The sequence below is a fragment of the Mobula hypostoma genome, chromosome 14 (assembly GCF_963921235.1).
Source record: "Mobula hypostoma chromosome 14, sMobHyp1.1, whole genome shotgun sequence".
Classification (NCBI taxonomy): Eukaryota; Metazoa; Chordata; class Chondrichthyes; order Myliobatiformes; family Myliobatidae; genus Mobula; species Mobula hypostoma.
Genome location: NC_086110.1, coordinates 11687562 through 11714644, shown reverse-complemented (window position 1 = coordinate 11714644; position 27083 = coordinate 11687562). Strand labels below are relative to the sequence as shown.

The 27083-nt window shown below is 46.3% G+C and overlaps 1 protein-coding gene across 2 annotated transcripts in view; it reads left to right on the top strand.

The window, feature by feature from the left end:
• Positions 1-6401: 6401 nt before the first annotated feature.
• The window catches only part of LOC134356095 (olfactomedin-4-like), a 30268-nt gene continuing 9586 nt past the window's right edge, over positions 6402-27083 (top strand). Inside the window, exons 1-3 of one of the 2 annotated variants that reach the window (XM_063066678.1) lie at positions 6402-6512; positions 7524-7691; positions 25350-25559. In XM_063066678.1, coding sequence (XP_062922748.1) covers positions 6450-6512; positions 7524-7691; positions 25350-25559 — 441 coding nt within the window. In that variant the 5' untranslated portion in view covers positions 6402-6449. The remainder of the gene's footprint in view (positions 6513-7523; positions 7692-25349; positions 25560-27083) is intronic. The other variant, XM_063066679.1, reaches the window with a different exon arrangement.

Below are 27083 nucleotides of genomic sequence, written 5' to 3'. Positions count from 1 at the left end.
ATATTCTGAAAGTGGGAATGGGAAATAGTAACGGGCACATGTAATTTATTCAAGATTTGAAATAGTTTATTGTCTTTCTTCAGTTCATGAGTGTAAAGGAGAATGAAATGATTGTTACTCAGATCTGCTTCAGAATGAAAAAACACAATCAGCATAAAGAACACAATAAAAATCAAAAAAAAATCACAATGAGTATAAATATAAAAGCCATTCTATAAAACAGAATGTACAAGTAACTGTTACATACATAGACTGATTGTATTTATATAAAGTAACACTGGGCGCTGTGTATGTAGCAGTAGGTAGAGATTGTGGTGGGTTAATCGGTGAAGGCATTGATCAGCCTGACGGATTGGGGAAAAGTAACTGATTTTAAAGCTGGCATCCACAATGTTCCTATGAATGTCACCATCTTCAACTATATAATCTCCTATCTATCCACGTGCCTCCCTTTAAAACCACTGGAGTGCTTTGGTTTTTTATCTCACATGAATGGTACCCGTACCTTCAGTTGGCAGGACCGTAAGCACTGAAATTATAATTGAAGATGAAAATGTAAAATAGGAAAGGAACGAGGTGACTCATAAATATGTAAAATACTACAGAGAAAGTAAGACGGGGCTGTGTTGTGCACCTTTCACTAGGTCTTATAACAAGGAACCAAAAAAACAGTTGATCTGTTGAAATGCATATTTATTACTTGCAAGCAGAAGACCACCTCTACTCCTCAGAATGGATGGTGGGAGGCTTCTGTTTTACAACTTACAAAGTTTGTTTTTTGTGCAAGTTTTCAGGCTATTCTTTGTCTGTCATCTGTTCTGTGGGTGGGCTTCTCCGTTTAGCAGCTGCACTGTGTACTGACCTTGCCTTAGTTACACAATGAACAACGATCGGAACGTTACATGCCTCCCACCACATACACACTGAGCATATAGCAAAGCACTCTGGGAATATACAGGTCCCATTTTGTCATAATTCAAGATTAAATACCTATAAAAACCTTTGAATATATTTCCACAGCTGTAGTTGAATACAGTGGATTTCATACTGATTCAAAAATGGATTTGAGGCTGTTGAATCATTGGAAGATTCAAGTCTGGAGCTGTGAGTGATGTTTCCAGCAGCAGAGTGGATGTTAATGAGGATAGTGAGGGGTGGCTTGGGGATGCGTCTGGTGTAATTTAAAAACAGAGCTCAGAATTACATGGAACACCAATGTTGAGCTTTGTCAGTTGTACGTGGAGGGAGCAGTTGGGGAAAGGCATAGAATCAAATCAAGTTTCTGGAGAAATTGGGCAGTTGGATTCACTCTTCATAAGGCTTTCCTTGGTGAAATATGTAAAAGAAAATGAAGCTCTTTCGGAAGAATAGTGACAAACGAGCCAGGAATGGGAATAAGGTTAGGTCAGCATGTTTCCTTTGATGCAGAACCATTGGTAGAAGATCTCAAGGAATAACTACAGAGAAGTGGAGAGAATTTTGTCAGGACTGTCCAGGATTTCACCACTGTCCTGATTTATACCTACGTTGTCTCAGTGGATCAGCATATTTGAATACAGAGGTTGTCACCTCATTTAGATTCTTTTCTTCCCTACATACCTTTCCTCCCTGTTGTAGTACAACACAGTATGGTTCGTTCACTCTATCTGTGCCTCTTACAATCTTACATACTCCATCAAGTCATCTCTCATATCTATTCATTCCAAAGAGGAAAGCCTTAGCTCACTCAAGCTTTCTACCTTTGATCCTTTATCATCTTCCTGTATTCCCACTCAATTATACATCTTCCCTTTCCCAATCCACGTTTTCATAAATCTTTAATGTTCTTCATCATTTCTCTCGTTCTCCTCTCAAGCAGACTTCTTCTCTCTACAGATTCTGCATTCATTTCTTCTCTGCTATCTACCTCTCTATGGTTTTGGTATCGACACCACTTCTCTTTCCCTTTCACTCTTTGTCACTCTACTCCTTCCTTACCGCCTACTGCTCGTTTCTTTTCTTCTGTCTCATCCAAAGCCTCCATCTCTTAATTTACCAATCTGTTTTTGGTTGTGATGTTCCTCTTCACAGATAATCATCTCCCTTCACCATCTCCCCACTGCAGATCTCCCACTGTAGTTCCCCTCTTCTGTATCTTCCCTCCTCTCTGGCACTTTGTGTATAAAAAAAGCCTGCATGAGTTGCCATGGAGATCTCAGGATGGATGTCATTTATCTGATGATGCTTCACTCCTGAGCCTGATGTAGCCTTTACTGCTGCCATGATTAGCACTCCATAATGACTTGCCGTAACTCAGTCACATTTTGCAAACACAATAACTAACAATAATTTGGACTTACCTCTCCAGATTGAAGGGCCTCGACCTGAACACGGATTGTCCACTTCCCTGCACGGATGCTTCTTGATCTGCTGAGTACCTCCAGTAGTTTCTTTTCTCTCTGTTGCTTACTTTTCTACTCTTGGTGGCTCCATTTAAGGACCCAATTCATGCCCAATTAATGAGGAGAGAAAGGTGTACAATCCGGCAGGTGGTAGGTGAAGCCAGGTGAGGGGGAAGGTGGGTAGCTGGAGGAGAGGGGTGAAGTGAGAAGGTGGAAGTTGATATGTGGAAAAGATAAAGGGCTGAAGATGAAGCAATCTGATAAGAGAGAAGAGTAGACGAGGAGAGAAGGGGCTTCTGAAGAAAGCGATAGGCGGGTGAGGAGAGAAGACGTAAGAGGGGGGCCAGTATGGGAATGGATAAAGAGAGAAGGGGAAGGGGAGGAAGTTAACAGTAGTTATAGAGTGCAATGTTCGTGCCGCCAACTTGATCATGACAGCAGAAGAGGTGATATGCTAACATATTGGAACGAGAATAAGGAGTACGGTAATTGTAACAATGAGCTCAGGCTAGTGAACCCAGACGTGGAGTAACTGGAGACATGAGTAGAAAACACTGACAAGAGTTTGTTCACATAAGAATCAAAGAAGATTCTTTCTTATGGGGCGGCATGGTAGTGTAGTGGTTAGCACAACAATTTACAGTACTGGCGACCTGGGTTCAATTCCTGCTGCTGCCCATAAAGAGTTTCTACGGAGTTTCTAGGGGCACCCGGATTCCTCCTATAGTCCAAAGAAGTACCGGTTGGTAGGTTAATTTGTCATTGTAAATTGTCCTGTGATTAGGCTCGGAGTGAATCAGGAGTAAATGATTGTTACTCAGATCTGCTTCAGAATGAAAAAGAAACACAATATGCTTAAAGAACGGAATCAGAATCAGAATCAGGTTCATCATCACCAGAGCGTGATGTGCAATTTGTTATCTTAGCTGCAGCAGTTCAATGCAATACATAATCTATTAAAGAGAGAAAATAATAATAATACATAAAATAAAACATTATAAGAAATAAACAAGTAAATCAATTACATATATTGAATAGATTTTTTAAATGTACAATTCTGATTTGATGGAGACAGACGTGAGAGCACAGAGGAACATCTGGAAAACTTCTGAAATGCCTGCTTCACTGCCGCTGCTACTGTGTGGTAACCGGAATCTCCAGAGCTGAAGGCCCCGAAATCCTCGGCTTTGCATGTTTCAGTGGCCGGGGCGAGGTCGAAGGCGCTCAGCAGAGGATGGCGCTCGGGAGGCTGCATCGGAGAGGCTGGTCGGAAGCTCGAAGTTTTCGGATGGATCAACTCAGTGCCGGCTGTGGTCGGCAGCTTCCCAGGTATCGGCAAGTTGACGGTGCCTGGAGGTTTATGGCAGGGAGTTTCTCCCTTTTGCCGCCTGCTATCGGGGACTCAGGAGTCGATCGACTCGGGACTTTGAGACTTTTTTTTTTACTGTGCCCATGGTCTGTTCTTCATCAAATTATGGTATTGCTTTGCACTGCTGTAACTATATGTTATAATAATGTGGTTCTGTCAGTGTTAGTCTTTGGTCTGTCCTGTTTTCTGTGATATCACTTCGGAGAAACATTGTATCATTTCTTAATGCATGTATGCATTTCTAAATGACAATAAAAGAGGACTGAGTGTTCTCATAACCTAATCTAATCTAAAATGTGTAAAAACAGAAATACTGTATATTAAAAAGAGTGAGGTAGTGTCCAAAGCTTCAACGTCCTTTTAGGAATCGGATGGAAGAGGGGAAGAAGCTGTTCCTGAATTGCTGAGTGTGTGCCTTCAGGTTTCTGTATCTCCTACCTGATGGTAACAGTAAGAAAAGGGCATTCCCTGGGCGCTGGAGGTCCTTAATAATGGACGCTGCCTTTCTGAGACACCGCTCCCTGAAGATGTCCTGGGTGCTTTGTAGGCTAGTGCCCAAGATGGAGCTGACCAGACAATAAAAATCAAAAAAAAAAAATCACAATAAATATAAATAAAAGCCATTCTATAAAACGCTATATACAAGTAACTGTCACATACATAGACTGATTGTATTTATACAAAGTAACACTGGGTGCTGTGTATGTAGTGATGTTGGGGGGGGGGCGGGATGGTGGTGGGTTAATGGGTGAAGGCATTGATCAGCCTGAGAGATTGAGGGAAGGTAACTGATTTTAAAGCTGACATTACCAATGCTTCTATCAATGTCACCTTCTTCAACTCTACGATCTCCTATCTATCCACAGGACTCCCTTTAAAACCCATTCAGTACACTGTTCTTTTTATTTCACGTGAATGAAACCTGTACCTTCAGTTGGCAGGACCATAAGCACTGAAGTTATGATTGAAGATGAAAATGTGAAATTAGGAAAGGAACGAGGTGACTCATAAATACACAAAATACTACAGAGAAAATTAAGCGGGGGCTCCGGTTGAATACAGTGGATTTTGTACTCATTCCAAAATGGATTTGAGGCTGTTGAATCATTATAAAGGTCAAGTCGGGGGCTGAGGGAGATGCCCATGATGTTTCCAGCAGCAGGGTGGATGATAACAGGGTGGGCTTGGGGATGTGTCAGATGTAATTTTAAAACAGCCTAGAATTCCATGGAACACCAATGTCGGATTTTGTTATTTTGGGGAAAGGCATACGATCAAATGTCAGGGGGCAAAGTTTCTGGAGAAATTGGGCGGTTGGATTCATTCTTGCTAAGGCTGGGGGAGGTGAAATATGGAAAAGAAAATGAATGATGACAAACGAGCCAAGAATGGGACAATGAATAAGCCAAGGTCAGCTTGTTGCCTTTGATGCAGAATCGTTTGTAGAAGATTGCAAGGGATAACTATGGAGAAGTGGAGAGAATTTTGTTGGGACTGTCCAGCATTGCCCACTGTCTTGATTTATACCTATATTGTCTCTGTGGATCAGCATAATTGGCTACAGGGGTCGTCACCTTGCAGTTTATCACCTCCATTTAGTTCCTTTTCTTCTCTACACATCCTGCCTACCTGCTTTAGTTTAGCCAATCTGAAAGTTTTAGTACAACACAGTAAGGTTCATTCACTCTATGTGTGCCTCTTATAATCTTACATACTCTATCAAGTCACCTCTCATTCTTATTCATTCCAAAGAGGAAAGCCTTAGCTCACTCAAGCTTTCCTCTTTACAGACTGTTACAAGGAGTGTTGGGGAGTGCACCCAAGTGCAGGACACAGACATGGAGGTAACATTAACAGAAGTGAATTTTATTAATAGCTGCCAGGAAGGCCGGAGAGCAAGGATTAGATGCTTACATGGATGTAAACATTGGACAACAAACCGGAGGAACCTGGACTTGGTCTTGGCCACAGAGCCTGGACTTGGACACAGAAACTGGACTTGGACTCGGACGCGGAACCTGGACTTGGACTCGGACGCCGAATGTGGACTTGGACGCGGAACCTGGAGTTGGACTTGGACTCGGACGCGGAACCTGGACTTAGACCTGGACTTGGACACTGACCCTGGACTCAGACATGACTTGGAGACAGCACCTGGACTTGGACTTGACTTGGACATGGAGCTTGGACTTGGACTGCTCCTCAACGTCTCCCCACTGCATCTCTCCCCCATGTACTTCCTCCCCTCACCATCTCCCCACTGCATCTCTCCCCATGTACTTCCTCCCCTCACCATCTCCCCACTGCATCTCTCCCCATGTACCTCCTCCCCTCACCATCTCCCCACTGCATCTCTCCCCATGTACCTCCTCCCCTCTCCATCTCCCCACATCTCTCCCCATGTATTTCCTCCCCTCTCCATCTCTCCACATCTCTCCCCATGTACTTCCCCCACTCACCATCTCCCCACTGGATCTCTCCCCCATGTACTCCCTCCCCTCACCATCTCCCCACTACATCTCTCCCCATGTACTCCCTCCCCTCACCTCTCCCCACTACATCTCTCCCCATGTACTCCCTCCCCTCACCACCGCTCGCCGCTGTAGTTCCTCCCACAATTCATCCTCTTCTTTGTCCCCGCCTCTCTGGCACTTTGTGTACAAGAGAAAGCCAGTGCGGGCTGCAGTGGACATCTCAGGATGGTTGTCTTATACCTGACGATTGCTTCTCTCCTAGTGCCTGACGTAGTCGTTACTTCTGCCGTGAGTAGCACTAATGATTTACCCAAATTTACTCACTTCTTGTAAACACGATAACTATCTGTAAACCGGATTTACCTTGAAGGGTCTCGACCCGAACATCGATTGTCCATTCCCTTGCACCGATGCTTCCTGATCTGCTGAGTGCCTCAAGTAGTTTGTTTCTCTCTCCCTCTTTTAGTTACCTTTACAACCCTGGCAGCCCCCTTTAAAAATTCAGTTCACCCCCCCCCCGCCCCACCACCCTTCCTCTAGTTTACTCCTCGTAACCACCCTGCCTTGTCCGCTCTACCAACTGTGGCGCCATTCGGTTTGTTTCGCCTTTCATTTTCTCCGCCGTAAAAACTCCAGCCGGGAGTGTGATTATAAGATCGCCAACAAGAGAAAGTCTGCAGATGCTGGAAATCCAAGCAACACACAAAATGCTGGAGGAACTCAGCAGGCCAGGCAGCATCTATGGAAAAGATTAAACAGTCGACGTTTCGGTCCGAGACAGTTCTTCCCAGCATTTTGTGTGTGTGCTTACAAGATCCCCGTTCCTTGGCACCATGGTTAGGGTTTTTTTTAATAACCAAGCGGCGGCGAATGGCTCACCTCGGCAAGAGCCAAGGTGGGGATTGAACTAGTCACTATTCTCACGGAGGTCTTGGTCCTTTGGGTGCTTCATTAAATTGTGCGGTCGGACTGTCGCCCTGGACAGCTTGGTTGTTCTGTTGGCCAGTTTTTGTGACAAGGAGCGGTCTTCTATAATGCGAATTGAACCCCGCTCATTGATAGGAAGATGTGAAAGGAGTACACTATTAGTCAAGACAGAGAGGTACCACTGCGCTCATTAGAAAATGTTAAGGGAGCAACACACACAAAATGCTGGAGGAACTCAGCAGGCCAGCATCGTCTGGCTGAAAGCATCTGTACCTAATAAATTGGCCACAATGTCGTTCTGTATGGCAATATTCCTGTATGGGGACACTGTAGTGGGAAGCACATTATTAAGCAATTAAATATTGTGTTTAGCAGGTCTCAGGAAGGGAAAACCAGCGGGTTCACGGCGTGCTCAAGAACGGGAATCAGTGTGTCTGCAAAGTGGAATTTTCTGACTGGGAGTTTCCAGTTGAAAGATTCAATGAGCTGCAAGACCTTTCACAGAACTGTTCCAGCTTAATGCAAGAGAGGCTATCAGAGGTGAATAAATGCCAGTAAGAAGATGCATGCACCAGCACGGGGCATCTATTTTTGGGAGTAGTTACTATTAGGTGAAGCTAGCCAACACTGCTTTAAAAGAGGCATCGATGTTTTATAAATCTCCGTTTCGTAACTTGTTGAGTCAGTGCAGGAAACAAAGCAACTTGTCCAAGCGGGCATGGCGTGACATGGGTAACCCCACACTCTTCCACTCTTCCTTTTGTTGCTATTGGTTCAGATGGTGAAAAGGGAGTCCGCCATAACTGAGAGAAAAGCATTTTGTTAGCAGCCTCCCACCAACCAGCAGAATAGACCATAAGATACAGGAGCAAAATTAGGCCATTCAGCCCATTGAGTCTACTCTGCCATTTCATCATGGCTGATCCCGGATCCTACCCAATCCCATATTCCTGCCTTCTCGCCTTATCCTTTGCTGCCCTGACCAATCAAGAAACGATCAACTTCTGCCTTAAATATATGGACGGACCTGGTCTCCACCGCAGTCTGTAGCAGAGCATTCCATAGACTTACTACCTCTTGGATAAAAAATTCCTCCTTACCTCTGTTCTAAAGGGTCACCCCTCAATTTTGAGGCTGTGCCCTCTAGTTCTGGATACCCCCACCATAGGAAGCATCCTCTCCATATCCACCCTCTCTAGTCCTTTCAATATTAGGTTGGTTACAATGAGATCCGCCCACATTCTTTTAAATTTCAGTGAGCACAGGCCCCAAACTGCCAAACGCTCTTCATATGTTAACCTCTTCATTCCTGGAATCATCCTCGTGAACCTCCTCTGGCAACACATCCTTTCTAAGATATGGTGCCTAAAACTGTTTACAATAATCTAAGTGTGGCCTGACTAGTGTCTTATAAAAAGCCTCAGATTATCTCCTTGTTTTTATATTCTATTTCCCTTAAAATAAATGCTAACATTGCATTTGCCTTCTTTACCACAGACTCAACCTGTAAATTAACCTTCTGGGAGTCTTGTAGGAGGACTCCTAAGTCCCCCTGAATCTCTGATGTTTGAACCTTTTCCCCTTTAGATGATAGTCCACACTATTGTTCCTTTTATCAAAATGCATTATCATACATTTCCCAACATCTGCCACTTTTTAGCCCATTCTTCCAATTTGTCTAAGTCCTGCTGCAATCGCATTGCTTCCTCAGCACTACCTACCCCTATACCTAACTTTGTATCATCCCGCAAACTTTGCAAAAAGTCATTAATTCCATTATCTAAGTCATTGAGAAACAATGTGAAAAGCAGCGGTCTCAATACTGACCCCCGAGGAACACCACTAGTCACCGGCAGCCAACCAGAAAAGGCCCCCTTTATTCCTACTCACTGCCTCCTGTTAGCCATTCCACTATCCACACCAGAATCTTTCCTGTAATGCCATAGGATTTAATCATGTTAAGCAGCCTCATGTGTGCCACTTTATCAAATGCCTTCTGAAAATCCAAGTACATGACACCCAGTGCCTCTCTTTTATCCACACTACTTGTTGCTTCCTTTAAGAACTCTAATGGATTTGTCAGGCAAGATTTCCCTTTACAGAAACCATACTGACTTTGTCTTATTTTGTCATTAGTCTCCAAGTACCTTGAAACCTCATCCTTAATAATAGACTCCAACACTTTCCCAACCACTGAGGTTAGGCTAACTGGTCTATAATTTTTTTTATCTTCCTCCCTTCTTAAAGAATGGAGTGACATTTGCAATCTTCCAGTCGTCTGCGACCGTGCCAGAATCAAGTGAAAGATCATGACCATTGCATCCGTTATCTCTTCAGCAACCTCTCTCAGGATTCTGGGATATAGTCCATCTGGCCTAGCTGACTTATTCACCTTAAGACCTTTGAATTTGCCTAGCACATTTTCCTTTGTAATCGCAATGGCACTCACTCCTGTTCCCCGACACTCACGGACCACTGGCGCAATGTTAGTGTCCTCCACAGGGAAGATAGATGCAAAGTACACATTAAGTTCATCTGCCATTTCTTTGTCCCCCATTACAGCCTCACCAGCATCTTTTTCCAGTGGTCCAATATCAACTCTTACCTCTCTTTTACTCTTTATATAATTGAAAAAAACCTTTTGTTATCCTGCTTTATATTATTGGCTAGTCTGCCCTCACATTTCATCTCTTCCCTTCTGATAGTTTTTAGTTGCCTTCTGTTGGATTTTAAAAGCTTCCCAATCATCCAACTTCCCACTCACTTTTGCTACCTTTTATGTCCTTTCATTGGCTTTTATGCAGTCCTTAACTTCCCTTGTCAGCCACAGTTGCCTACCCCTGCCATTTGAGAACTTCTTCCTTGTGGGACATATCTATCCTGCGTTTTGTGAACTATTCCCAGAAACTGCAGCCATCTCTGCTCTGCCATCATCCCCACCAGTATCCTCTTCCAATCCATCTTCTCTCACATGCCTGTGTAATTCCCTTTACTCCATTGCGATTTAAATACATGTGAGTTTATGTTTCTCCCTCTCATACTGCAGTATGAATTCAATCATATTATGATCACTGCCTCCTAAGGGTTCCTTTACATTAAGCTCCCTAATAAGATCCGGGTTATTACACAACACCCAATCTAAGATAACCTTCGGCTCAAGCACAAGCTGCTCTAAAAAACCATCTTGTAGACATTCAACAAATTCCCTCTCTTACGATCTGATACCAACCTGATTTTCCCAATCCTCTTACATATTGAAGGCCCCCATTACAATTATGTCATTACCTACGCCTTTTTCAGCTCCCTTTGCAATCTCAGTGTATGGCAGGGTATGGGGAGGTAAGGGCAAAGAAAGAGAAAAATTGAGGGAATTGATAAGGGTGATCAGTTGAAATTTGCAAGATATGTTTTGATATGTAAAAATTGTCTTGGATTTTAGTACTTATGTGCTGCTTTTAATTTTTGCACTAATGTCAACAGATTTTGCGGTGGTCGGCAACAGAGAGAAGGAAACATGGGGGTAGAGGTTTTGTTGATATGCCTATTCCACAGTTGGATATTTGGTCACACAAAGATCACACTGTCACGATGCTTCCTCCTCTGCATCTGCTCACTGATCGACTGTGATTTTACCATAGGGAAGTGGTATAGTATACAGCAGACTCACAGAATTTCTTGAGGTCTACTGGGCTGACTGCTGCAGAATTCTTCTCCAGCTTGCTGGCTGACATGGCTCAAAGGGCCGGGAGGTTCTGTTGCACTGTATCTTTAGATTTAAAAATAAATATATGGTGGTTGAACACTGAAATCAGGAGCCGTCAGATCACGACATAGGCCAAGGTATGAAACAGCCATTTTGATTTTGCATGGGAAATCAGGTGACACTGTCACTGTGGATTCCACAAGATCGCAGTCCAACAATCAGGTGGACGTGCAGGGACAAAATTCCTTTCAACTGCTTCCCTGAGCTGATATGCAGCATTATCAAAGCACCAAGGGATCAACTATTGGTACCCTTCGTCATTCTGGTGAAGTCAACGTCACACAGCCGATCATATGCCAAACAACCACCATGCATCCGCTTATACTAATCCCATTTTATTCTCCGCACATTCTCCTCAAGTCTCCCCGGACTCTACCACTGACCTTGATAGTGGGCAACTCATAGTGGCCGAATACCAAGCTACGAACCTGCAGACACAATAGGTCTACAGTGGATGCAATCTCACTGGCTCTTCTCTTGGCCTTGGACCAGCTGGACGACAGAAATACCTCAGTCAGGCTGCTGGTTATTGACGAAAGTTAGCATTCAATACTACCATTCCTTCAGTACTAATCAATAAGCTTCAAACCCAGGGCCTCCACATCTCCCTCTGCAATTGTCTTCTCATTACTATTATCAGTAAGGAGGTACAGGAGCCTGAAAACTCACATAAATGTTTTAGAAACAGCCTCTTTCCCTCTGCCATAGGATTTCTAAATAGTCCATGAACATTACATTTTTTCACTATATACCTGTAATCTCCCTTGTGCACCAACGGACAACGGACTTACCATATTTGAATATAATACCTCAAGCACCAACAGAGAAGAATCTGTTGCTGGAGCAATTTAATGATTAAAAAAAGATTAGCTTTATTTGTCACATGTAAATTGAAACATCGAAACAGACAACGAAATGCATCGCTTGTTCAACAGCCAACACAGTCCAAGGATGTGCCGGGGGCAGCCCACAAGTGTTGCCATGTTTTCAGTGCCAACATAGCATGCCAATGCCTCACTAACACTAACCCTGGAGTATGGCAGAGAGAGAGATGTTCTCTTCTTCATTCTCCATTTATCTTCCCCATTAGCAGGTTATCTTCCTCTGCATGCCTTCCTTCCTTTCTTGGTCATAGTGCATTCTAAATGAAATAACTACCGGAGCCTTACACTGACAAAGCCCCTCATTCCATAACTAGAAACAAATTTTACTGAAGATCTGCAGTTACAACAAATTGTCCATTGCCTAACCAATCTTGTGGAATTTGCAAAAATCCAAAAGCCAAATGTTGCAAAAAACAGATAATATTTTGCTTATATGGGAAAAAAAACAGAACCTTCGGGAAACGCTTGGCAGGTCAGGCAGCATTTGTGGAACGAGAAACAGAGTTAATGTTTCCGATCAAAGATGGTCATGAAGATCTGATCAATGGTGAATCTGGAGTAACAAACAACCTGCTGGAGGCAAGTGGTCCTGATGCAGAGTTTGGACCCAGTTGTTGACAATTCCACCCAGAACCACTGTATGCCTACAGTAGATTGTCTGATTGGAAATCTTATACGTACAGTGTTAACCATTTCTCGCTCTACAGTTGTTGCCTGCCCAACTAAATGTTTCCAGCATTGTCTGTTTTTATTACAGATTTTTAAAATTTTCATTGATTATATCAAGAAAGTAATTTACATCTAAACTGCAAGTAATATATGGACAATTTAATGGAACAGGAGTGGCCTTTCACTCTGCTGAGTACCAAACTGAGCAGATTAACAGATGGAACTCACCCAGATGGTGGTGTGCCCCGAGCATCACCCACTCACCCAGACAGTGAGAGACAGAACGACACCCAGACACCCAGACAGTGAGAGACAGAGAGCATCACCCACACACCCAGACAGTGAGAGACAGAGAGCATCACCTACGCACTCAGACAGAGAGACAGAGAGAATCACCCACACACCCAGACAGTGAGACACAGAGCGTCACCCACACACCCAGACAGTGAGAGACAGAGAGCATCACTCACACACCCAGACAGTGAGACACAGAGAGCGTCACCCACACACCCAGACAGTGAGAGACAGAGAGAATCACTTACACACCCAAACAGTGAGACACAGAGCGTCACCCACACACCCAGACAGTGAGACACAGAGAGAATCACCCACACACCCAGACAGTGAGACACAGAGCGTCACCCACTCACCCAGACAGTGAGACACAGAGAGAATCACCCACACACCCAGACAGTGAGAGACAGAGAGAATCACTTACACACCCAAACAGTGAGACACAGAGCGTCACCCACACACCCAGACAGTGAGACACAGAGAGAATCACCCACACACCCAGACAGTGAGACAGAGAGCGTCACCCACTCACCCAGACAGTGAGACACAGAGAGAATCACCCACACACCCAGACAGTGAGAGACAGAGAGCATCACTCACACACCCAGACAGTGAGAGACAGAGAGCATCACTCACACACCCAGACAGTGAGAGACAGAGCGTCACCCACACACCCAGACAGTGAGACACAGAGCGTCACCCACACACCCAGACAGTGAGACACAGTACGTCACCCACACACCCAGACAGTGAGAGACAGAGCTTCACCCACAGACCCAGACATTGAGACAGAGCATCACCCACACACCCAGACAGTGAGACACAGAGCGTCACCCACACACCCAGACAGTGAGAGACAGAGAGCGTCACCCACACACCCAGACAGTGAGACACAGAGCGTCACCCACACACCCAGTGAGACACAGAACGTCACCCACACACCCAGACAGTGAGAGACAGAGTGTCACCCACACACCCAGTGAGACACAGAACGTCACCCGCACACCCAGACAGTGAGAGACAGAGCATCACCCACACACCCAGACAGTGAGACACAGAACGTCACCCGCACACCCAGACAGTGAGAGACAGAGCATCACCCACACACCCAGACAGTGAGACACAGAGCGTCACTCACACACCCAGACAGTGAGACACAGAGAGCGTCACCCACACACCCAGACAGTGAGAGACAGAGAGCATCACCCACACACCCAGACAGTGAGACACAGAACGTCACCCACACACCCAGACAGTGAGAGACAGAGCGTCACTCACACACCCAGACAGTGAGAGACAGAGAGCATCACCCACACACCCAGTGAGACACAGAACGTCACCCACACACCCAGACAGTGAGACACAGAGAGCATCACCCACACACCCAGACAGTGAGACACAGAGCGTCACCCACACACCCAGACAGTGAGACACAGTACGTCACCCACACACCCAGACAGTGAGAGACAGAGCTTCACCCACAGACCCAGACATTGAGACAGAGAGCATCACCCACACACCCAGACAGTGAGACACAGAGCGTCACCCACACACCCAGACAGTGAGAGACAGAGAGCGTCACCCACACACCCAGACAGTGAGACACAGAGCGTCACCCACACACCCAGTGAGACACAGAACGTCACCCACACACCCAGACAGTGAGAGACAGAGTGTCACCCACACACCCAGTGAGACACAGAACGTCACCCGCACACCCAGACAGTGAGAGACAGAGCATCACCCACACACCCAGACAGTGAGACACAGAACGTCACCCGCACACCCAGACAGTGAGAGACAGAGCATCACCCACACACCCAGACAGTGAGACACAGAGCGTCACTCACACACCCAGACAGTGAGACACAGAGAGCGTCACCCACACACCCAGACAGTGAGAGACAGAGAGCATCACCCACACACCCAGACAGTGAGACACAGAACGTCACCCACACACCCAGACAGTGAGAGACAGAGCGTCACTCACACACCCAGACAGTGAGAGACAGAGAGCATCACCCACACACCCAGTGAGACACAGAACGTCACCCACGCACCCAGACAGTGAGACACAGAGAGCATCACCCACACACCCAGACAGTGAGACACAGAGCGTCACCCACACACCCAGACAGTGAGACACAGAGAGCATCACCCACACACCCAGACAGTGAGACACAGAGCGTCACCCACACACCCAGACAGTGAGAGACAGAGCATCACCCACACACCCAGACAGTGAGACACAGAGCGTCACTCACACACCCAGACAGTGAGACACAGAGCGTCACCCACACACCCAGACAGTGAGACACAGAGAGCATCACCCACACACCCAGACAGTGAGACACAGAGCATCACCCACACACCCAGACAGTGAGACACAGAGAGCGTCACCCACTCACCCAGACAGTGAGAGACAGAGAGCATCACCCACGCACCCAGACAGTGAGAGACAGAGAGCATCACCCACACACCCAGACAGTGAGACACAGAGAGCGTCACCCACACACCCAGACAGTGAGACACAGAGAGCGTCACCCACACACCCAGACAGTGAGACACAGTACGTCACCCACACACCCAGACAGTGAGACACAGAGCGTCACCCACACACCCAGACAGTGAGAGACACAGAGCTTCACCCACACACCCAGACAGTGAGACACAGTACGTCACCCACACACCCAGACAGTGAGACACAGAGCTTCACCCACACACCCAGACAGTGAGACACAGTACGTCACCCACACACCCAGACAGTGAGACACAGAGCGTCACCCACACACCCAGACAGTGAGACACAGAGCTTCACCCACACACCCAGACAGTGAGACACAGTACGTCACCCACACACCCAGACAGTGAGACACAGAGCTTCACCCACACACCCAGACAGTGAGAGACAGAGAGAATCACTTACACACCCAGACAGTGAGAGACAGAGAGCATCACCCACACACCCAGACAGTGAGACACAGAGAGCGTCACCCACACACCCAGACAGTGAGAGACAGAGAGAATCACCCACACACCCAGACAGAGAGACAGAGAGAATCACTTACACACCCAGACAGTGAGAGACAGAGAGCATCACCCACACACCCAGACAGTGAGACACAGAGAGCGTCACCCACACACCCAGACAGTGAGAGACAGAGAGAATCACCCACACACCCAGACAGTGAGACACAGAGCGTCACCCACACACCCAGACAGTGAGAGACAGAGAGCATCACCCACACACCCAGACAGTGAGACACAGAGAGCGTCACCCACACACCCAGACAGTGAGAGACAGAGAGCATCACCAACACACCCAGACAGTGAGACACAGAGAGCGTCACCCACACACCCAGACAGTGAGAGACAGAGAGAATCACCCACACACCCAGACAGTGAGAGACGGAATGTCACCCACACACCCAGACAATGAGACACAGAGCTTCACCCACAGACCCAGACATTGAGACAGAGAGCATCACCCACGCACCCAGACAGTGAGACACAGAGCGTCACCCACACACCCAGACAGTGAGACACAGAGAGCGTCACCCACTCACCCAGACAGTGAGAGACAGAGAGCATCCCCCTCGCACCCAGACAGTGAGAGACAGAGAGCATCACCCACACACCCAGACAGTGAGACACAGAGAGCGTCACCCACACACCCAGACAGTGAGACACAGAGAGCGTCACCCACACACCCAGACAGTGAGAGACAGTACGTCACCCACACACCCAGACAGTGAGACACAGTACGTCACCCACACACCCAGACAGTGAGACACAGAGCGTCACCCACACACCCAGACAGTGAGAGACACAGAGCTTCACCCACACACCCAGACAGTGAGACACAGTACGTCACCCACACACCCAGACAGTGAGACACAGAGCTTCACCCACACACCCAGACAGTGAGACACAGTACGTCACCCACACACCCAGACAGTGAGACACAGAGCGTCACCCACACACCCAGACAGTGAGACACAGAGCTTCACCCACACACCCAGACAGTGAGACACAGTACGTCACCCACACACCCAGACAGTGAGACACAGAGCTTCACCCACACACCCAGACAGTGAGAGACAGAGAGAATCACTTACACACCCAGACAGTGAGAGACAGAGAGCATCACCCACACACCCAGACAGTGAGACACAGAGAGCGTCACCCACACACCCAGACAGTGAGAGACAGAGAGAATCACCCACACACCCAGACAGAGAGACAGAGAGAATCACTTACACACCCAGACAGTGAGAGACAGAGAGCATCACCCACACACCCAGACAGTGAGACACAGAGAGCGTCACCCACACACCCAGACAGTGAGAGACAGAGAGAATCACCCACACACCCAGACAGTGAGACACAGAGCGTCACCCACACACCCAGACAGTGAGAGACAGAGAGCATCACCCACACACCCAGACAGTGAGACACAGAGAGCGTCACCCACACACCCAGACAGTGAGAGACAGAGAGCATCACCAACACACCCAGACAGTGAGACACAGAGAGCGTCACCCACACACCCAGACAGTGAGAGACAGAGAGAATCACCCACACACCCAGACAGTGAGAGACGGAATGTCACCCACACACCCAGACAGTGAGACACAGAGCTTCACCCACAGACCCAGACATTGAGACAGAGAGCATCACCCACGCACCCAGACAGTGAGAGACAGAGAGCATCACCCACGCACCCAGACAGTGAGACACAGAGCATCACCCACACACCAGACAGTGAGAGACAGAGCGCATCACCCACTCACCCAGACAGTGAGAGACAGAGGCATCACCCACACACCCAGACAGTGAGAGACAGAGAGCGTCACCCACACACCCAGACAGTGAGACACAGAGCTTCACCCACTCACCCAGACAGTGAGAGACAGAGAGCATCATTCACACACCCAGACAGTGAGAGACAGAGCGTCACCCACACACCGTGACAGTGAGACAGAGAGCATCATTCACACACCCAGACAGTGAGAGACAGAGCGTCACCCACACACCCAGACAGTGAGAGACAGAGCGTCACCCACACACCCAGACAGTGAGACAGAGAGCATCATTCACACACCCAGACAGTGAGAGACAGAGAGCGTCACCCACACACCCAGACAGTGAGAGACAGAGCGTCACCCACACACCCAGACAGTGAGACAGAGAGCATCATTCACACACCCAGACAGTGAGAGACAGAGAGCATCATTCACACACCCAGACAGTGAGAGACAGAGCGTCACCCACACACCCAGACAGTGAGACAGAATGTCATCCATTCACCCAGATAGTGAGAGACAGAGAGCATCACCCACTTACCCAGACAGTGAGACATACACCATCACCCATTTACCAGGAAAACAGGACTCAAATGTTAAGATGCATTCACCCAAACAGAAAGTCACTGACACCCAATCATTAATCAAGAATGTACATAGTGTAGATTACATTACTCCTTCAGCCAGACAGCAAAACACAGGAATATTAAAACAAAATTGCTCATGCTAGAAATCCAAAATAACAACAAAGTGCTGGAAGAGCTCAGCAGGTCAGTTGGCATCTGTGAAAAGAAAAACAATTAAAATTTCAGGTAAAATAACCTTAATCAAAACTGAGGTGCAGAAGTCCACCATTCGAAATGATAAGATGCAGATACAAGCATCCTAAAATTTAAATAGGGCAGGTGAAGGGAGGTCTTCATATATAAGAAGGAGTTTGCATTTCTAGGAAGGACTGTTTAGTTTGCTGAATGGTAGGTAGGGATGAGGCAAAACAGTTGGTGGCCCGGGAAAATCAAGTGACAACGTAGTTGAGACGAAGAGTGAACCAGGGAGTTGCAACGGGACTTCCTGTTAGTAACTTTGTGGTAAAGTGGGACAGGACTCATGCACAACAAAATCCCAGCAACAAAGTAAAGGAATCTGACAATAAGACCCTGGAAATAGGACCATAGGTCTCCACTTCAGAGTGATCCCAGTAATACAGCAAAGAGATTCCATATCAGTGAGGCTCCAAAAAAAGACCATGGGGCTCTTCCCTCGAAGGTGTGCACACACACATTTCATTTCCTACTAGCGAGCAAAAGAATTTAAACTGTGCACAAAAGGTTGTCGCCCTCCACCTCGTTGGCATGTTAAGTATATTTCACGATCGTGCAATAATCACATTTCCTTCTCCGGTTTCTGATGTGGACAGTGTTGACAACGTGGAATTCGCAATGATTTGTCTGCAGACATTAGAACTGGCTTGTTTATGCTGTTTTTATTGAAGAGATTATTCAGTGCACACATGTTGTTGCCATTGTGCAAGAAATTGCACAGCACTGAATTCTTTTCACACTGGTCATTACAAATTAGAGGAACCATTGGACGGGAGTAACAGGTGCTGATTTACTTTGTAACTCATCAGTCACTGGAAAATGAGGACTGATCCATCAGTTGAATGGTGTTCAGTAATTTTCATTTTATTCATTGTCAACCGACCTTCCTCTTTAGGTATACTTCTAAACTACGAACTGTAAATGGTTGACCCTGGCTTGTTAACTGAATGTACTCTCTACCTCATTAGAAGTTTCTCCCCTTTATGATTCTTGCAACTTGAGATTTCCAATGAGATTTGCCATTGAGCCCAGATGTTGTGCTTCAACCCATCTTCCTTCCCCATGACCTGAGGTCTTCCTTGTGCCTAAGAACATACATAGAACAGTACAGCACAGAACAGGCTTTTCAGCCCACAGTGTTGTGCTGAACTAATTAAATTAATGATCAAATGCTCAACTAAACTATTCCCTTCTGCCTCCACATACTTCCATTTTATATGTGTAGTACCTTAAGAAGCCTTTTGAACACCACTATCATATTTGCTTCCTGCACCACCCGGGCAGCATGTTCCAGGAACCCACTATATGTGTAATAAAACTTGCTCTCCTTTAAACCTACTTCCTCTCACCTTAAACACATGCCCTCTGGTATTAGACATTTCAACTCTGGCAATAAAGATGCTAGCTGTTAGCCAGATCTATGCCTCCCATTCTTCCAAAAGTCTATCAGAGCTCGCCTCAGTTTCTGCTGCCCCAGAGAAGACAACTCAAGTTTGTCTAGCCTCTCCTTATTAGCACGTGCCCTCGAATCCAGGCAGCAGTACTGGTAAACATCTTCTGCACCTTCTCCAAAGCATCAGTATCCTTCCTATAATGGGGATGTCCAGAAATAAAGGCAATACTCTAGATGTGGTCTAACTGGAGTTTTGTAAAGCAGCAACATAACTTCCTGATTCCTGAACACAACTCCTTGACTAATAAAGACAAGCATGCCACATGCCTTCCTTACCACCTTACCAACCTGTGTAACCATTTTCATGGAACTATGGACTTGAACCCCAAGTTCCTCTGCAGGTAACACTGTTAAGGTTCTCTTTACATCTGTCCAACACTTCACATTTGGGTGCATTAAACTCCACCTGCCATTTCTCTGTCCATATCTGCAACTGATCTACATCCTGCTGGATCCTTTGTCAATCTTCTACGATATCCACAAACCAACAACCTTTGTATTGTATCATATTCACTGAACCGCATGTCTACATCTTCATCTAGGTCAACATAAATAAAACAAACAGCTGAGGCCTCAGTATGGATCCATGGGGAAAACAACTAGTCACAGACTTCTAGACAGAATAAATCTGTAACAGGAGTGGTTAATAGGTTGGGTTTGAACCAGGTTTGTTTAATGAAGTTCCATATCTTTAACCGGTGGACTGCCAGGAGAGATTTAGACCAGGGGAACCCAAGGGCAGAGGAGACCATAGACGACGATGGAATTGAACAAAACATCATTTCTTGTGGATTGGTTAGTAGAGAACAGAGGCTAAGAGTCGAGAATCACTACACACAGGGTAGATAAACTCAAGACTGAGCAGATAAACAAAATAGAGGGAACTTAAATAGACAAAACGAGGCACAGGTGCATTGTAACTAAAACTAGACAGACTCAGTGGACCAGGAGCGTGGAGCCTGGAAGCCTCTGGCACCCTCAAGTGGTCAGACAGGAGTCCGCCATTCTGCACCCAGCAGCTGACGATCTGACCCAAGGCGATCTGAGTGGTGACATTGGAAGTCTCTGATCAGGTGTGAGTCCAGGATGTCACGGGAGAGAACCCATGACCTTTCTTCTGGGCTGTAACCCTCTCAGTCCACTAAATACTGGAGCCGGCCGCGAACCATACAGGAGTCAATAGACAATAGGCGCAGGAGTAGGCCATTTGGCCCTTCGAGCTAGCACCACCATTCACTGTGATCATGGCTGATCATCCACAATCAGTATCCAGTTCCTGCCTTATCCCCATAACCTTTGATTCCGCTATCTTTAAGAGCTCTATCCATCTCTTTCTTGAAAGCATCCAGAGACTTGGCCTCCACAGCCTTCTGGGGCAGAGCATTCCATATATCCACCACTCTCTGGGTGAAAAAGTTTTTCCTCAACTCCGTTCTAAATGGCCTACCCCTTATTCTTAAACTGTGGCCTCTGGTTCTGGACTCACCCATCAGCGGGAATGTGCTTCCTGCCTCCAGTGTGTTCAATCCCTTAATAATCTTATATGTTTCAATAAGAGTCCAGAAGCTGACAGGTCACCCTGGCTCACCATCGCTAATGTGAGGAGCCGAGGGCGGTCTCAGGACTGGCACCAGCGGACTGCACAGAAGGGGCTTTGGATGGGAGACGTGGAAGGTGGGGTTGATATGCATGATCTGTGGCAACTAGAGACGGTAAATAACCGGGTTGATCTGACGGAGAACCTTGAACAGTCCGATGTAGACTGGCGCCAATTTCCGAGACTCAACCCACAGAGGAAGGTCTTTATTGAAGAGCCAGACTCTTTGACCAAGATGGAACAAAGGCCTCAGCCACCTCAACAGGCAAGCTGTTGGTGCAGAGAGGCCTTCAGCAGGGATGCCCCAGGATTCCTCTATTCCTGCCAGCAATGTTGGATCAGGTGTTCAGCGCACGGGACCCCCACTTCAGACCCCTGTTCGGGAAACTGAGGGGCATGGATAACCAAACTGACACTCGAAGGGATACATACCCGTAGGAGAGTAGCAAGGAGTGTTACGTGCATCCTGTGGTGGTCCCTGCAGAAGGCTGAGTTGCCCGACACAAGGCACCTGATGGTCTTCTCCAGGGTCCTGGTTAGTTTTCTTTGTCTGCCCATTAGGTTGGGGATGACCATAGCTCCACTGAGCTGACAGAAGGCCTTCCTGGACAAGGAGGTAAACTAAAGGGCTCAGTTCGAAACAGAAATCTGGGGAAGTCGTGTACTCTAAACGTGTATTTCAGCACAAGGTTGGCCATCTCCTGAGCTGAGGGAAGCTTGGGTAGGGTACAAAAGGGCAGGCGTTGGAGAACCAGTCCACTATAATCAAGGTGTTACCTCGTGATGGTGCAGATGGGTAATGAAGTCCATGGAGATACAGGACCAGGGGTGGGAAGGGATGGGCAGTGGATGTATGGACGTAATCTGGGTTCCTTGTTCTGGGCGCAGATGTGACAGACTGCTGTGTGTGATTTGATATCCTCATTCGTGCCCAGTCACCATTAGAGCAGTCCCTGTGTGTCCTATGAAGTGTGACTCAACTGTAACACATCTGAAAAGACAGAATTAGGGGTGAAAAGGTGATCCGGTGGGCCATTACCTGGGGCTACGTGCTCTCCTGACGATGGTCTTACCCTCCCAATGGACTGGTACCACCAGCCCAGATCTCGGGAGGATGGGTTCTGGAATGGTGAACAGGTCTGGTGTTTCAAACTGCCTGGAGAAGACATCCAGCTTCTGATTCTTCAAACCTGGATGGTAGGTAATATAAATTAAAATGAAGAATTTAACCACTTTGCCTTTTGAATATAGGTTGGTAACTTGTGGTCTGTCTAGACCACAAGTGGTTGTTTATCCCCCTCCATCCAATGTCTCTGCTCCTTCAGGACTAATTTGACTGTCAACAGCTCTCCATTCCCTATGTCATAATTCCTCTCCACAGGACAGAACCACCAAAAAAAGAAAGCACATGGATGTAGTTTTTGGTCAGATGGGGGAGGGGGGGAATGGGGATATGGTGAAAGAACAGCTCTAACCCCATCATCTGAGGCTACTGTTTAAGTCAGAGAGAACAAGGGTGGGAGCTGTCATGAACCAATGCTTTAAAACCAATTCTTGAAAAGGCAACTTGGCTTCTCCGAAAGGTGACGTTGATTCCTTTAGTCAGACAGAAAGGAGTGCTGCAATGGAAATGAAGTTGCGGATGAATCTCCAAAAAAAAATTATGAATCCCAGAAACTGCTGGAGCTGCTTCATTATGGTGGGTTGCAACCAATCCCTGATGGCTAGGGTGCATCTACGGGTTTCCCTTTGAAATCATAAACCCGAGGAAGGAGACTATGGAGATGTGGAACTCACTCTTCTCCAGCTTGATGAATAGTTAGTCCTGGAGTTAACATTGAAGGACCCTCTGAACATGTTGGACGTGTTCATGGTAGATCTTGGAGAAGATGAGCATGTCATCCAGGTACACAACGGCAAAGTGATGTAGCATTGCTCAGAGAATGGGCTTGGAAGACTGGGGTGTTGACTAAACTGAATGGCATCACAAGATGTTCGTAGTAGTGGTCTTCCATTCATGGCCCTCCTGCATGCAGATCAGGTTGCATGTATTTCGGAGGTCCCATCTAATAAAAATAATTGTCCCTTGCAACAACTCGAAGGCTGTGGGCAAAGGGTACTGCTTCTTCACTGTGATCTGATTGAAGCCTTGTCAGAGTCCATTATCTTTTCACACACTTGTAGGGGTTATGGAGGGTCAGATAAAACTAGGCGTTCAGGCTTCGCAGATGTACTCCCCCAAGGCCACTCTTTCCGGAGCTGACAGGGACTAGAGTCTTCTTCAGAGCAGACAGATTCAATTCAGTCACACAGCCATAGGTTTGCTGAGGCAGGATTATGCTTCTTACTAAAAACCTCAAGCAGGTCTGTATACTTGGGAGGACCTTGGGACAGCTCAGCAGAGGCAGAAGACCATCCATGAAGTGCACCAGTGGACCACTTAATTTGTGGATTGTGGAGGGATAACAGGGCTGACCAAAGATCAATGGGAACTCAAGAGAATGAATAAGATGGAACTAGATAGTCATGGTATGCTGTTCCATATGTAGATACATGGGACCAGTGAAGTGACAGATCCTCCCAGGGCCCAGAGGTTTTCCCATGGCTGTGATCAGTTGGTTGGGATGGGCCAAGGCAGCTCAGAGGTGTCTTGCTAACCCGAGGTCCATGAAATTGCCTATTGTGCTAGAATCCACAAAGGCTTGAAGGGCATGTTGTTGTTTGCTCCAGAAGATGGGAGTAGACAGCACAAGCCCAGATGTAGCAGACCTGGGAGGAAAGGTTAAACCTGTCACAGACCTCCCTTCCCTAGATGGGTCAAGATGTTTCTCGACAACTCAAGACAGGCAGAGTGGAAATGGCCCAGCTTAGTAGAGGCAGCACTTTCTCTTTGTTCTTCAGTCCCACTGAGCTGGAGAAAGTCTGGTTCTGCCCATTTCTATTGGCTCCTCTGGAGGAAGATGAGGGGAGCTGAGGGGTGTGCTTGACTGCACCAAAGATGACGAGGCTGGAGTGGTTCGGAGATTGGACACCCTAGAAGATTCACAGTGGCATTCTGTCCTCCTTTCCTGGAGACAATTGTCAACCTGGATGGAGGTATCAAGAGATCCCGAGATCCTCAACTGGGTCTCTGGCTGCCAATTCACCTTAAATTTCACCTAGTAACCCACAGTAGAACATGGATACATGAACTTCAGTGATCCAACTACTTGGTACTGTTAGAGTGTGGAACTTGATTGCATACTCAACCATGCTTTGGGTACCTTGACGAAGTTGGAAGTTGGTTGGCTGCCTTGCATCCACTGACTGGCTGGTCAAACACCCTCTTCATCTCCCTGGTGAAGAGAGATACATCAACATAACCTGAAAAGTTCACCCAGAGCACCATAGCCCAGGTGAGAGTTTTGCCAGAGAGGAAGGAGATGATTTAGGCCACCTTTGCAGTGGTTGGATGGAAACTTGATGGGTTGTATCTTGAAAGCCAGAGAACGCTGGGTAAGAAACCAAGTGCAGAAGAGACAAGGGTGCTAATTGAGCTAAGGATCTTTACTTGTGAATTTATTAGTCAAGAACATAGGCTAGGATGCCAAATCAAAACACACAGAATAGATAAACTCAAGACTGAGAAAAGACAAACACAACAGAGGGAACTTAAATAGACAGACAAAATTAGGCACAGGTGCACTGTAACTAAAACAAGATACAGGTGAAAGTAATCAACTGATAGTTAGAGCCTGGAGGACTCTTGATCCCTCAGGTGGTCAGACTAAGGCATGATTAAATCTCATTGACCACTACCCTCTGTTCGATGTGTAAGCAAATTCTGATCAAAATAACCTGTTTCTCTGCGGATCCCATGTATCTTAATCTGAACTTCTGCAATTTTCTTTGAACTCTGTTGTAAATTTCAAGATAACATTTATTGAGTCCAAGATCCAAGCGTTCACTGAAGAAATACGGAATGAGACTGTTCGAATTAACCAGTTCGACACAGTGCAGAAACAGAGCCTCTACCACCCACTGAACTTCTGGCCCCTTCGTTGGGAATTGAAGGACCTTCAGTCAGAGTTGGAGAAGATTACTTCACCAAATACTAAGGCACTTCAAAACATTGCCTCTGAGGTGAGATCAATTAGATTTTTTAATATTTTTTAAATGGCCGTATTTGCCTATTGTGAACAGATTTAACTTTCTCTTTAGCCATGTCTAAACTTAAATGGTTGGCCTTCATATATTAATTGTTAAGAAGAAGGGAGAAACAAGGTACTACAGATGCTGGAATCTGGAGCAAAATTAACTATGGACAGGTACAGTTCATGGATAGGAAAGGTTTAGGGGATATTGGCCAAATGCAGGTCAATTGCACCAGCTTAGTTGGGCATCTTGACTGGCGTGGATGAGTAGCTTCCATGCTGTATTACTCTTTGACTTACTCAGTAGGTCAAGCAGCATCTGTGGAGACAAAATGGATATGTCATTGTTTCAGTTCAAGATTAGTCCCCGTGCCGGTTCTCGACATGAAGGGTTGTTGCATCTCCTTTGCCTCCAAAGATGGTGCTCAGTCTGCTGAGTTCTTCCAGCTGTTTACTTTTTGTGCCTCAATAGATTATAGAATGCTACAGCATAATACTATTCCATAATGCTGTGCTGCCCTTATAACTTACCTTGGGATCATTCCAACCCTTCCCTCCTAATAGTCCTCCATTTTTCTATCATCCAGGTGCCTGAAAATGAAGATGAGTTCTGGAAAAGGCTGTGAGCTTAGACTTCATTATCCTAGCAAGAAATGTCTGGAGGGGATTAAGAATAAATTGAGTCCATTTACTGTCTTTGGATCACTTCACCCCAGTCCTGACAGCACCTTATTATAATTAGTATCAGGGTGGCTCACAGACACACACTCTGTCTGTTCAATGACTCACACTTTGAACGCAAGCATGTTAAAGTAAGCCTGGAAAACTTTTGAAAGGTGAAATATTACGGTCTAAAAAGAAAGACTGTCCATCTGTCCAAGAAGCAAATATGAATACTATTAGCTTTCCTAAAAAATGAGCAATCATTGTCCTTAATAATAGATCATGCTAATTATCGTAAATAGTAAACGGAATGCTGAATGTCATTCCAATATCTCTAATAATAAACAAACTGGAGAAGGAGTCCTGATGAAGGGTATTTTTTTTCTCTCCAGTGCTAATGAAGAGTCTTGGCCCATAACATTGACTGTACTCTTTTCTATAGATGATGCCTGGTCTGCTGAGTTCCTTCAGCATTTTATGTGTGTTGCTTGGATTTCCAGCATCTGCAGATTTACTCTTGTTTGTGATTAGACCAATACCCCTAATAAAACAGATTCACCACCCTCCGACTACAGAAATTCCTCCTTATCTCTGTTCTAAAGGGACGTTCTTCCATTCTAAGGCTGCACCCTCTGGTCCTAGAATCCCACACTATAGGAAACATCCTCTCCACATCCACTGTATCTAGGCCTTTCAATATTCGGTAAGTTTCAATAAGATTCCTCCCCCCCCCCCCCGATTCTTCTAAACTCCAGCAAGTACAGGCCCAGAGCCCATCAAATACTTCTCATATATTAACCCTCTAGTTCCTGGGATCATTCTCATTTACGTCCTCTGGACCCTCTCCAAT